General features: G+C 33.7%; 3 protein-coding genes across 3 annotated transcripts; 2 read left to right on the top strand and 1 right to left on the bottom strand.

Moving 5' to 3' along the window:
• Positions 1-260: 260 nt before the first annotated feature.
• On the top strand, positions 261-2,484 carry LOC125068960 (chymotrypsin-2-like). Its single transcript, XM_047678365.1, has 5 exons — positions 261-276; positions 1,247-1,475; positions 1,578-1,809; positions 1,995-2,165; positions 2,253-2,484. The coding sequence occupies exons 1-5, from the start codon at positions 261-263 to the stop codon at positions 2,391-2,393; spliced, it is 789 nt and encodes a 262-aa protein (XP_047534321.1). The 3' UTR covers positions 2,394-2,484.
• Positions 2,485-5,838: 3,354 nt separating this feature from the next.
• LOC125068959 (chymotrypsin-2-like) lies at positions 5,839-7,747 on the top strand. The gene is made up of 5 exons (XM_047678364.1): positions 5,839-5,854; positions 6,108-6,336; positions 6,434-6,665; positions 6,871-7,032; positions 7,604-7,747. The coding sequence occupies exons 1-5, from the start codon at positions 5,839-5,841 to the stop codon at positions 7,745-7,747; spliced, it is 783 nt and encodes a 260-aa protein (XP_047534320.1).
• An 811-nt stretch (positions 7,748-8,558) lies between these two features.
• Positions 8,559-13,309, bottom strand: LOC125068958 (chymotrypsin-1-like). Its single transcript, XM_047678363.1, has 5 exons — positions 13,291-13,309; positions 10,753-10,963; positions 10,085-10,319; positions 9,650-9,820; positions 8,559-8,924 (listed from the first exon to the last, which is right to left on the bottom strand). The coding sequence occupies exons 1-5, from the start codon at positions 13,307-13,309 to the stop codon at positions 8,769-8,771; spliced, it is 792 nt and encodes a 263-aa protein (XP_047534319.1). The 3' UTR covers positions 8,559-8,768.
• Between the last annotated feature and the right edge of the window lie 274 nt (positions 13,310-13,583).

Below are 13,583 nucleotides of genomic sequence, written 5' to 3'. Positions count from 1 at the left end.
CGGTCAAGTGGTTTAATATGTACATATATATTCGTATGCGATTATTTGATACGGTACAATTATTTTCGTTTTTATTTAAGCCTCTAAGGAGCTTGAAACTATGACTAACAACTTTATCATTAGTAGGGATTAACATAATTATTATACAAGCTCATCGTTTTATCTGAGTGACGCTACAAACGTAAAGTAAAGTTCAAGATGTATTGTGCATTTCCATGTTTTTTGTATTATCGGTCTGAGACAACAACGCATAAGTAGTAATGAAAAACAAGGGAGGTAAAGTTTAATTAACTCTTAATCATTATCGAATTGATAATCAATTATAATGTTTTATATAAATACTAGGCAATTAAAAAATACGGCACAAACCGTTTTCTTAAGAAACATACAAACATGTTTACCAAATTAGCTATTAACTCAAACTCAAACTCAAATTCCTTTATTCAATATAGAAGTATTACACTTTCTTATTGATTGTCAAGTTAAACACTACCACCGGTTCGGAAAAAGAAAACACCCTGACCTGAGAAGAACCGGCGAAAGAAACTCAGCGGGACTTTTTTTTTTTTTTTACGTCAAATTAATTATATACATAATTATATATGAGTAGAAACAGCCAGGAGGCGATCGTTTCATTCCCAAGGTGTGCTATCAAACATAAACTCACTAATTGTATAGTAACCTTTCGCACACAAGCGTTCCTTAACAATTTTTTTAAATTTCGCAACAGAAGCATTTTGAACGCTTTCTGGGATCCTGTTGTAGAAGCGTATACATTGCCCCACAAAAGAGTTACTGACTCTATGCAGTCGAGTAACAGGAGTAACAAGATTGTGTTTGTTCCTTGTACCAACGTTATGAGAATCACATTTTCTCATAAAAACATTAATATTTTTCCGTACATACAAAACATTACAGAATATATATTGAGAAGCAACAGTCAAAATCTTAATTTCTTTAAATTTATACCTTAAAGATTCCTTGGCTCCCAGGTTATAGATTGCGCGAATAGCCCTCTTCTGCAGCACAAATATAGTATGGATAGCGGCTGCGTTACCCCAAAGCATAATACCGTACGACATTATACTGTGAAAGTAACTGAAATAAACTAGGCGAGCCGTATTACTTTTGTGATACTTTTCCAAGCTACGAGTGGTAAATGCTTTACAAAAATATATATTTGTTTAGTATTTATATATGTATAAAAAGAATTATTGTTTTAAATATATGTTAATACAAATTTCAGGACATCCTCTTGAATCAGCGCAGCCTCAGTATAATGTTAAAAAAATTTTGACATCTCGTATAGTGGGCGGGCAAGACGCCCCCGAAGGTTACGGGAAGTACATGGTAGCGCTCGTGACTGGATATTACGTGAAGGCATTAATGTGCGGCGGATCCATCATCAGTACACGATATGTATTGAGCGCTGCTCACTGTATTGAACCCTTTGTTATCTGGGGAGAGTTGTTGCCGTGAGTATTGTCAAATTGTTAGTTATTGGCAAACAACGCTTGTAAAAAATGTATAGCACAGCATCTTAGGTAATATTCATTGCTGCAATTTGTATTTTACAGACAATTCAGGGGAGTAATCGGTTCGCACCACTGGAATTCGTCACAATACATAAAGTTTTCTGATTATGATATCCATCCCCATTGGGACTGGGGTACCCTGAAAAATGACATTGGCGTCCTTAAAACTACTGAGAAGATCGTGTACAGCGAGCGCGTCGGTCCCATAGCTCTGAATTTCGAATGGATAAGTGGTGGCGTTAAGAGCTTTGTTACAGGGTGGGGCCGTGTTGAGGTAAGAGTACAGTTTCCTTCTCGGCAGGGATACATTATCCCAGATTATTTTCGCTTAGTTTAATGTGTAAGGAATTGTTTCTACTTTATTCAATTGGTGAGGATGACCAGTTACCATCAGACAACCCATTTTCTATTATATTATTATTATATTCAATTCGATTAATATATCTATTTTGGTTTAAGGCCTGGGGTGATATCCCGTATCATCTGCAAATGTTACACGTGAACACGATCTCTGGTCCACAATGTATCAAGGATTGGAAGAAGGCCTCCATCATTGTCGGCTCGACACCTCCGGTCCACCCCGAGGTTGAGATTTGTACGCTGCACTCCGTTGGACATGGCATGTGCAATGTGAGATATGCAACTTTTTCGGTTTATTTATTTGTATTATGTATATATTGTCTTTCGGTAACACCTAATGCCTACTTCTGTCTTTAGGGTGACTCTGGCAGCCCCCTGGTGACGTTAGATTTGCGACAAGTGGGTATCGTATCATGGGGTTTGGCCTGCGCGCATGGAGTTCCAGACGTATTCGTTCGGATAAGTGCCTACAAATACTACCTAGCGAAGTACCTTTGAAAACAACTTGAAGAATAGCACGATATTACTGTTGAGTGAACTGTGACCGGATTAGTGTTAACAACTACAAGATTTGAGAAATCGTTCAAAAACCAATGTAACTTGAATTATTGTTGTTTGTTGTTTTTATTGTTTGTATGTTATTATTTAATATCATTTAAAAATAAAATAATATTTTTATTATAAAAATTTATGTTGATTTTTACTCCCGTAATGTTCACTAATAATAATGTGCAGTGGATCGCACTTAGTCGAGACCGACAAAATATTTGATAGGTTTTACAAATTTGCTTTAATGCTTTAAATTTAAGATCTATAGATAGGATTAAAACTACTTGGGACATTATAAGTTCAGAAACTACAGAGACAGAAATATAATTTGATGCAGGATACTTAAGTGCCCGAAAAATATAACTCACTATTAATAATTAAGAACTTTTTATCATTACTTCATTAAAATACCCGCAATATTTGAAAATTAGTCAAGTAATATTATTATGAACCTAATTGGCGATTTGGCTCCTTATTTAGCTGTTGTTATTTTCAATAAATGTGAACAATTTGATACTTTTTTTGACCTATAAGTATTTAAAACGGGATATTTACCATGTTTTTTATTTTTATTTGGTGGAGTTCGATAGTTCGACATTATTTACGAATAATAATAGTAATAAAAATAACCATGTTAATTTAAATTTTTTTTAGACATTTTGAAATTAAGTAATGTGATTACATTATTTTAGTCCGGTGATAAAAATTACTCCGACAACTGTAGAACAACCTCAGTTTCATTTATTTGTATTAAGTAAAATATGTAAAAAAAATCATGTTTAAGCAATTACTAATAGATTTTAACTTGAAGAGACTATAAAGTTCAACAGTTTGATTTAACTTAGGGTCGTTCTACTGCGGATGAGGGTGTATTCTTTATCGAACACGTTTCTCATTCGTTCAGAGTTCACAAAATGCTAGTTTTTGGTGACCTATCAAAAGCTTTCGATTGTGACAAGCATGATATTATTTTAGAAAAACTTAAAGAGTATGGAATCAAAGGGCCTTCATTAAAATTTAATTCCTTCGTTAATTAAATAGTTTTGAATATTGGTTAACGGGACAGAACCAAATGGCTTTCGGCTACAAATGGGTGTATCACAGGGTTCAATTTTAGGACCTCTGCGGTTTTTAATTGAACGATTTACCTTGATATTATATTGTTTGTAGATGATACATCTCTTATTTTTAAACTTGACAAACATATAAACTACGATGACGTTGGGAACAATGCTCAGTCACAGGTTCGTGGTTGGCTTGACATAAATAATTTAGTCCGAAATGAAAAAAAGACTAAATCCATGTTATTATCCCAATGAAATGGCTAAATTATTCAATAAATCTTACTATTACTATATACTACGCTGGTAGAGTTGAAATGTTGACGATTCAAAAATGCTTCATTCTAAAGTTTACTTTAATAAAATCCATTGGATTTGATTTTAAAAAGGTCGCATTAAATCTTTCAGATTGACGCCAAAACATAACAGGGTACACAATTTTAGTGTGGTTATCAGTAGAATATGGTGCGTTAAAAGTAAATTTAAGTACTCACTACTACAGGGTGTGTCTAATATTTAGTAAGCTAATTGTCTAAGACCCATAATTATATACATATATTTATCATAGTATTTGTACATTGATATGATGTTCTGTGATAAGTTTGATCATCTGCATAGAATCAAAGGAAAAATCGAAGGGCTATCGCGAGTCTAACTAACTATTTATATCTGTTCACTCACGAAGTAATTGTCGACATGCTTTTCGCATATAAGATTTTTTTTTGTGCCGTATTGTTTCTTACATTATTCATCTCACACACACTAAGACATCTTTTAAGTACGAATATCACTCAACAATTGCTCGCCGATAATTTGACATGTAATGCCGATAATTTGGAATGAACAGATCAATGTACCTACATGGAAAATGGTTAAAAAAAATAAAAAAAATATATCCCGCTGAGTTTCTTTCGCCGGTTCTTCTCAGGTCCGAGGTGGTAAATTCCGAACCGGTGGTAGATTTTTGACAATCAATAAGCAAGTGCAAACACTTCTATATTGAATAAAGATTTTTGACTTTGACTTTGACTTTGAATAGGATCATTATACGTACAGACACCAATCGATCAGCCTTAAGTTATACTTTCTGTTAATAAAAATTCGCGAATACATGCAACTATTGCAACATCATTGACTCACTCGTCGAAATTAGTAATTGTATTATTTGTTTTGTAATGAAGTTTAAAAAAAATACATGGTTTGGTATAAAATTTGTCAAATCTTGTTTTCCACGAGGCTGCGTATCACCCACTCTGTTTCTTCTATATAACAATTACATGTTGTAAATAAGTAACATCTACAGATTGAAGATTGTATTACCGAAGGCATCTTACACACCGGCTGCTATATTATTTCCCGGGAACACGTCGACGCTGAATGGAACCAACTATTTTTTGAAATATTAAATACAATAATAAAGGCGGCTAAACATAGTAAAATTTGACCCCAAAAAGACACAATTAAGCGCGTTGATCGCTGAAGTGACTATTTGTCCCATCTTTTTAATTTGAGAACATTACCACAATGCCACAGTTAGTATCGAAATATTTGGTGTTATCGATTCGATCATTGATCAGTTCCGCGAACAATTGGAAGGTAAAGGTAAACTGACGCCTTACTGCTCAGTAAGGCGAGACAGTACTATATATCGGCTCATCGACTTTAATGTTACAAGGTGAAAATTGAAAATTCGACCCCACATTGAGTAGAGCTCACATGTCTCGAGGGGAACTTCCAGATCCCAGCGGCTCGAATTTTACCTGCCTTCTTGATCTTTTAGGTCTACATATAGAAGTTGATAATTCTGTATTGTATACCGCATCCTTAGCAAGAGAAAGTTTTGAGAAATTTTTTGGATTCATTTCGGCCGTTGAATTTCAAAATCGGTATAATGGTAACTTCTAAAATTTTAAATTCTACCTACACTACGGTGAATGATTATCCAGAACAGATATAATTCACATGTTATATAAAAAATGAAGCCTATTCATTCTTGAAATACCGGCAATACAGCTAAAAATCCGTATTGCAGATATCCCTGTTTGCCCCTTGATTATTATATGATTAGTTCATCCGGCATATTCATATAGGTAAGTACAGATGCTCATTAGTAATTCAATAAAGACATATGGTAAATATTTTTAAATGAAGGCTTAAGAAACCTGGAACTGTAATATTCAACTATATAATTTGTTTGGATTTAAATAATTATTAAACAAGCTCATTGTTTTATCTGAGTGACGATACAAACGCAAGGTTGTAAAGTTCAAGATGTAATGTGCATTTCCATGTTTTTTGTATTATCGGTCTGAGACAACAACGCATAAGTAGTAATGAAAGACAAGGGAGGTAAAGTTTAATTAACTCTTAATCATTATCGAATTGATAATCAATTATAATGTTTTATATAAATACTAGGCAATTGAAAAATACGGCACAAACCGTTTTCTATTGAAACATACAAACATGTTTACCAAATTAGCTTTTACTTTTGTGATCCTTTTCCAAGCCATAAGTGGTAAATGATTTACAAAAAAAATGTTTTTTTTTTTTTTTGTGTAAAAGAATAATTGTATTAAATATTTGTAAATACAAATTTCAGGACATCCTCTTGAGTCAGCGCAGCCTCAGTATGATGTTAAAAACTTTTTGACATCTCGTATAGTGGGCGGGCAAGACGCTCCCGAAGGATACGGGAAGTACATGGTAGCGCTCGTGACCGGATATTACGTGAAGGCATTAGTGTGCGGCGGATCCATCATCAGTACACGATATGTATTGAGCGCTGCCCACTGTATCGAACCCTTTGTTATTTGGGGAGAATTATTGCCGTGAGTATTGTCAAATTTATAGTTCAAATAACGCCTGTAAGAATAGTTTAGCATAGCATCTTAGGTAATATTCATTGCTGCAATTTTTATTTTACAGACAATTCAGGGGAGTAATCGGTTCGCACCACTGGAATTCGTCACAATATATAAAGTTTTCTGATTATGACATTCATCCCCATTGGGACTGGGGTACCCTGAAAAATGACATTGGCGTCCTTAAAACTACTGAGAAGATCGTGTACAGCGACCGCGTCGGTCTCATAGCTCTGAATTTCGGATGGATAAATGATGGGGTAAAGAGCCGTGTCTTGGGGTGGGGCCGTGTTGAGGTAAGGATAAAATTAATACCACATAGTAGTAACGGCCTTCAAGGCAACAACATCTTAGATGATTTGTCGCTTATTGACGGTGTATGGAATGTCCAATTCAAACAAACGGTGCTACCGGTTGTTTGAATTATAGGTTCTCATTTCTCATTATCAAGAAAACTTTTATGAGCAATAGATGTCACTGATATATATATTTTATTTTAAGGTCTGGGGTGATATCCCTTACCAGCTGCAAATGTTACACGTGAACACAATCTCTGGTAAACAATGTATCGAGGCTTGGAATCAAGTCGCGGGCTCGACACCTCCGATCCAACCCGAGGTCGAGATATGTACGCTTCACTCGGTTGGACATGGCATGTGTAATGTGAGTTATCTTAAAATATCACCCATAAAATCAAAATGTCGTTAAATATTTTCTCTTTACTGTCTTGTCTTATTATTGTCACTTGTCTTGCTTTACGAAGCCAAGGATTCTTCTGAACTTCGCTCTTATTTATAATTTAAGCTATGTTTTATTTCATACATAAAAATATACATCCACTCAAATATTTCATCAGATGTTATACCAACTTTTTATTAACATTGTAATCTACAAAAGATACAAACTTAAGATAAAAACTTATTGGTTTTAAAGTAGTGTCATAAGAGGAGGTGAATTATAATATTTATAAAGACAATTTATTCCGGACTAGGCTCATATAGGTTAGACGAGTAATCTGAATTATCAAGTTTGGAATTGGCACTATTAACCTTTTTGCACAAATGTGTGAGCAAACAGCGCGGGAAAGTGCAACACAGCAAAGTGCAAGACAATACCAAAACTAATTTTATCTCATATAAGTTAGGTCTTAGAATTTCTCAACAGAAACGAAAAACAAAAATCAATTATTGTTTCATATCTTTAGGTAATATCTTGTGCCCATTACTGTTTACAGGGTGACTCTGGCAGCGCCCTGGTGACGATACACGACGTTAAACAAGTGGGCATCGTGTCATGGGGACTCGCTTGCGCACAAGGAATTCCAGACGTGTACACTAGGATAAGTGCCTATATCCACTACCTGGCGAAATATCTTTAAAATCGGATTAGTCTTAATAGAAATAAGATCAACTTAAATATAGTTATATGCATTCAAATAAAAATAATTGTATGTTTTCTGTACAAAGTAATGATGACTTTTGTTTCATTTTGCTTATGATACTTATGGTGATGAAAAATGAAAAATTCGCATACGTCATTGATTTCACGGCAAATTCAAGGTGACCAAAGAGGCAATGGACCAGCTTTATATGATTATCGAGGCACGAGGAGCTTAACTTTAACTTCAGACCGAGTACCTTAGATTGCCTGTAGTAACCATTGTTAGTATAGACTATCATTTTCTTGTCGTTATTACCACCGGCTAGATTGGCGCTGTAAGAAATATTCACCAATCATTACATCATAAATGCGCAGCCAACCTTGGGAAGTATGATATGATGTCCCTTGAGCCTAGAGAGACAAACTTAAGTAAACAAACTTATTAAGATTCAACATTTAGAAAAGGATAGCATAGAAAAAAACAAAAAACTATAACATAAAATAACACTTTATTACAAATTAACATACGACATTACAACGAAGATCGGCAAATGTAGAGAAAACGTGGAACTCTATCACAGTTTCAAATCCAACTAACCGTTGAGTTCTCACGTAATTAGTTGTTGTTTATAATTCATTTCATGCTCGGCAGCGATCGGAAATATTTCGACGACAGCAGTATCAATTACATGAAATTTTGTATCATTTATATTATTTTTTTGGCCAATCAAAATCAGAGCAGCATGGTGGAAGTTCAAAGCTCCTTAACAGTGCTTAAGGTCTTGCTAATTGTACCTACATGAGTGGGAATGTGACATTCGGGAGTTGTATATAAATTTATCGAGATAATACGCAGCCTAGTCTAAAGCACGACAACCACCCGGGTGCAATCAGTCTTCGGGCGATCTAAAAAAGTTTGTTAAGAGGCATTTGGGAGGCCAATGGTTGAAGGTGAACATCATCGATCAGGCACCCGCAACACACGGCGTCCGACTTTTTTGGACCCCCTTTAATATGGTTTAAGACCGTTCTGATAATGCGTTTTCAATCCAGCCTTTGTATGCGCTAAGCCTCACATATACATCGGGAACTCCTCGTGCACACATGTATCCCCAAGACACAATTCCGATTTGCTCGTTGTTGTTTTTTCGAACAAGAGCACTGCCGGAGTCTCCCTGTAAACAATTAATGTAAATTGACATAATTATTGAATTCAATATTGTCATAATGCATTATTGGCTCATTAATTTTAAAGTTAGAAAATGACACAGGAGTCGGTTATTACCTTTCATGAAGGTATTAATTGTCTCCTATGTTTAATCTATTTTATGAATATCATATTATGTACAGTGTAATATATTGTAATAGAGAAATGACTAAATAAAAAGGTTTTTAACAAAATATATATATATATTACAGTATAGTATAAATATTACAGTAGCCTATAGCAATAATATAGCAGCAATCACGATTTGCTTGCATTGCATTTATTGGAGAGCTCCCTTGGCTGACTCCGAAACTCTTCGTCAGATCTTTATGGGAATATCTTCATGTTATGTGGTGTAGTTATTACCGAACATACATACAAATATATATTAAAATTCCTCCTTTTTTAAAGTAACTTAAGAAACATGTAGCAATGACTGCATTCATGGTTCTGTTACCAATGGAGACTAAAATCAGTTACATTTTTCGATGATGTAAACGACTCTGTGCCTGTTTGCTCTCACTCAGTCAGGATCAGGATATTTGGTTACTACTCAAAGGAGTTTAACAATCTTCTATAACCTTATACAGCCATAAAGTTGTTTTCGAAAATGTATATATACAACATTTAATTGCAAGTAATCTCTAACCTAACAAAGCTTTTGGTTTTTTTTTTTAATTTAAATACTCTTACATTACACACTCCTTCTCCGCGAGTACTGAAAGCACACAGCTCTAATTCCGGATCGTATTTGGCAAATTGTTCAGCGACACTTATATTGTAGTTGAGAGCCTTCGAGCACTCGTCTCCGTTGACGGTCGTAACGAACAGCACCAACAAACGATTAGACAAAGGACCACCTACCTGAAAAATTAATTACATTTTATGAGTCTGCTCATATGTTTTTTCTAGAGCATTTCGGAATCCGATTAGAGATTAGTAAATAAATAAAAGATATTAAATAATCTTTGCATAAAAAAAATATTGGATATTCAAATTTTCTGTTGAAAATGATATCATTTTAATTTTAATAAATCTGGACCCACCAAACTCGTTTTAGTGGTGAAAAGGTAAATTATTGCAGAAATATTGTTAAAAAAGTTAAAATTTAAATATTCTCCTACTTACTACCGTTCTACCCCATCCAGCTACCCGTGAAGCGATATCACCAATAATGTAATCGAAGTTCAAGGACACCGGCTGTATCCTGTCAGTTAAAGGCATAATATCGCCTGTGACCAAGATGCCGATATCGTTCTTGACAGTAAACGAGTCCCAATTCTCGTGGGTAATGTTTCTGACCACGCTATAAGACCTACCGCCAATATTCCATCGATTTGTACCAACAGCGACTCGCAAGGAACTGTAAGTTCAAACGAATACAATTTAAAAATTCTGAGTTTTTATAAGCATAGAATTCCACGTATGAGACCACATTTCAACAAATACCAGTAATTACATAGTTCAAAGTATTTTTTTGTTGTCCTGGATTTACTAATGATTATTATTATTCAAAAGATTCATTATATAATTAATAGTTCAATCATCTTAGTAGTTTCGATCATTAATTACATTGCTAAGTATTTGACGTAGGATTAAGGGTAAAGCATATTTATTTTTTACGGTATGCATTCTACTAGTTTCCAAATATTTAGAATTTAATCTATGTACTTTTTGTTTTATGTCTGTAATATATGTACTCAATATTTATCCAAGCATTTTAAAATAACAAAAATATTTTTTTTTTCTTCATGGACGATTCGTTTTTTTTTTTAATTCAATATAAAATTACTTACATGGAAAGACTACCTCTTCTATAAACAGAGTCGATACAGTGAGCAGCTGTCAGCACATGCCTTGTGGTGATAATTGATCCTCCACATATGAGAAATCTGATAAAGATGCCAGTTCTCAAGGCCACCATATAAGGAATGCTTCCCTCAGCCGCTACTGATCCTCCAACGACTCGATTTTTTGCATCCAATTGCGAACTTTGAGATGGAGCAGCTAAACGAAAATTTATAGTACTTTACACTTACTGTTTACTGATACTTAAATTTAGCCTTTCAAAGTGTCATTATTTAAAAATTTAAAATTCCTGTCAATTACGGTGTTTATTTCCAAAAAGCAGTGCCTTATTTTTGTCGACAATGACTAAGGAACAAACTTAAAAAATGTAAATGGAAATCTTCTAAAACAAATGGTACCATCCAATAACTTGGCGATTTTTTTTCCAAAAAATATTCCATTTCAAATAAATTATTCAGCCGAACTGATAAAATTAGACGACTTATTTGAATTTTAGTCAATTAATATGAAAATGTAAATTTTCTTACCATTGCTACTAACGAGACAAACTAAAAAGATCAAATATTTCAAGTACATTTTCGTTAACTTTTAACGTAACTATTTAAACGGTAATCAACTGTTGAAAGCGGTATTTGCTTATTTATATTCTTAAAAATATCAAGTGCGAGTCGGACTCGGACAGCGAATGTTCTTTATAATAGTTATTTGTCTATTAAAACGTGTCTAATCAGTTTATCCCGGTTCTCTGCCTTCCGCATACAATCAGATCACGTCGCCTTCTTTAGATATCGGTACACCTGGCTGGAGGGCGGCCGCCGCTGTGTTTGCCGATCCATGGTCTCCACGCTAGAACTCGTACGTTCCAACGGCCATTTGATTAGTAAATACGCCAATTATATACAAAAAACGTAAATTATCAATTAGATGCCCATAAATATTCTTATTTTTTGCGTGTTCCATGTTCTTCGTTGCGTACCAATTGTGACCGGAATTATTGATATTTTAACATATGATAAACTGATTTTCATTATTTTTTTCTTAAATAGATTGTAGACCCAGTGGTCCTATATAAGTTAAAAGGTAAAATTCCCTCCGTAGGAATTGTAATTAATAAGGGATAAGGGTGAAAATATCTACATCTATATATTTTGAATTTACGTATCTCTAAAAAGAAAAATAACGCAATTTCGTAACATTTTATCAGTTGCATTATTTAAAGTTGATTAATCCGTGCAATAGATTAAATAGACAGTGATTTGAGTAATTCGATAAATTTTGGCTGGTTTATTTAGCTGTAAGATAAGACGTTTTCTATGTGTACATAATTTAAATACATTTTTATTATTCTAGTTAGAGCCTGAACGTTATTAACTTCAAAGAGTTTAAAGTTTATCAATTATTTTAAGTAATTACTATATTATTTTTTATAAATAATATTATACCGGTTTCAGATTCGGTTACGGACACAAAATTATGTCGGCTTATCCGTTTGTTTCGGATAGTTTAAACGGATATTAGATTATTTAGATACAAAGATAGATTTACAAGGTAAGAATTTGTCTTCATTTGTAGTTTATTACTTGGTAATCGTTACAATCACACAGCTACTCTTTTCAAGATATCACTATACAAACAAAAATTTATAATCAACATCCGATCATCCAATGATTTTCGCTACGTTTACGAGGCTCCGTAATATCTCTGATTTATATTTGGTATTTGCCTTAAATATTTAAAAATAATTAACTATTGTAACTTTATCGAAGTGCGTTTAGACATCTAAAGTCTACACAATTATGAATATTTTTAATGATATTAATGCTTCTGAGATAGTTACTAATTGCTATCTTGACTTTATCTCATTTATTCCCAGTTGACACTTCTTGCAGTATCTGCACATTGCAAGAACAAGAATTTATTTAATACATGACAAGGGAGAGGAGGCCTTTATCCCAGCAGTGGGACATTTACGGGCTGCTAATGCTAAAAAAAATGACACCGAGGCTAATATGTGAGTGATGATTTCCGGCGACTGCCTGCGTTAAGTGCTGACTTCTGAAACATGCGCTTACACAAAATTTACACAAAAAAAAATATGGAACGAGATAGGGTCAATACCCCAATATAGGAATACTACATTAATTATTATTTTGTAGACATAATTAAATATTGCTAGCACTTGCTTGATTATCAGTTAAATGGTATTGAAAAGTTGGGAGCGGATGTTTCGTATCTGTACGTAATTAATTGTGAAATCTTATCGCAAAGATCGTTTTAGTAATTACGCAAATACATTTGTACACATAGATAACTTAGTTTTGTATGGATTAGCTATCGAAATGTTATCAATATGTCAATGAATCTTCAACAAGCCACGAATTGTATTTAAAGTAAAATATTTATATTAGGATATGACAAATAAAATCAACTATTAGTGATTATTTATATTGAAAGTTCTACGATCTGTAACATTCATATATATGTAAATACACACATATATTATTTATTTAAAGGCGAGAGTTCACCTTTGTTAGGATTAGCCATGATTTATGACTTCTAGATGCAATTGGATAACAAGATAAAACGTCAAAATCAATTGTATAATCAATTTACTTCTTCAAATAAAATTAAAATCAGTGTTTAGTTCAAAAATCTAATTAACAGTATTAATGATCAATACCAAAAATGAATCGAAATTAACAAAAACTATCGTAGATTACACGGAACAAAAGCGATTCGTCGTATTTTGTGGTGCATTTACGATGACGGTTTCTCTTCCCAGTGGAATACCGCCATTATGTCTGCGCTAAACATCCAC

Source organism: Vanessa atalanta, chromosome 14 (assembly GCF_905147765.1).
Source record: "Vanessa atalanta chromosome 14, ilVanAtal1.2, whole genome shotgun sequence".
Classification (NCBI taxonomy): domain Eukaryota; kingdom Metazoa; phylum Arthropoda; class Insecta; order Lepidoptera; family Nymphalidae; genus Vanessa; species Vanessa atalanta.
The sequence above is the reverse complement of the archived record's forward strand: the minus strand, read 5'-3'. Positions and strand labels throughout refer to the sequence as shown.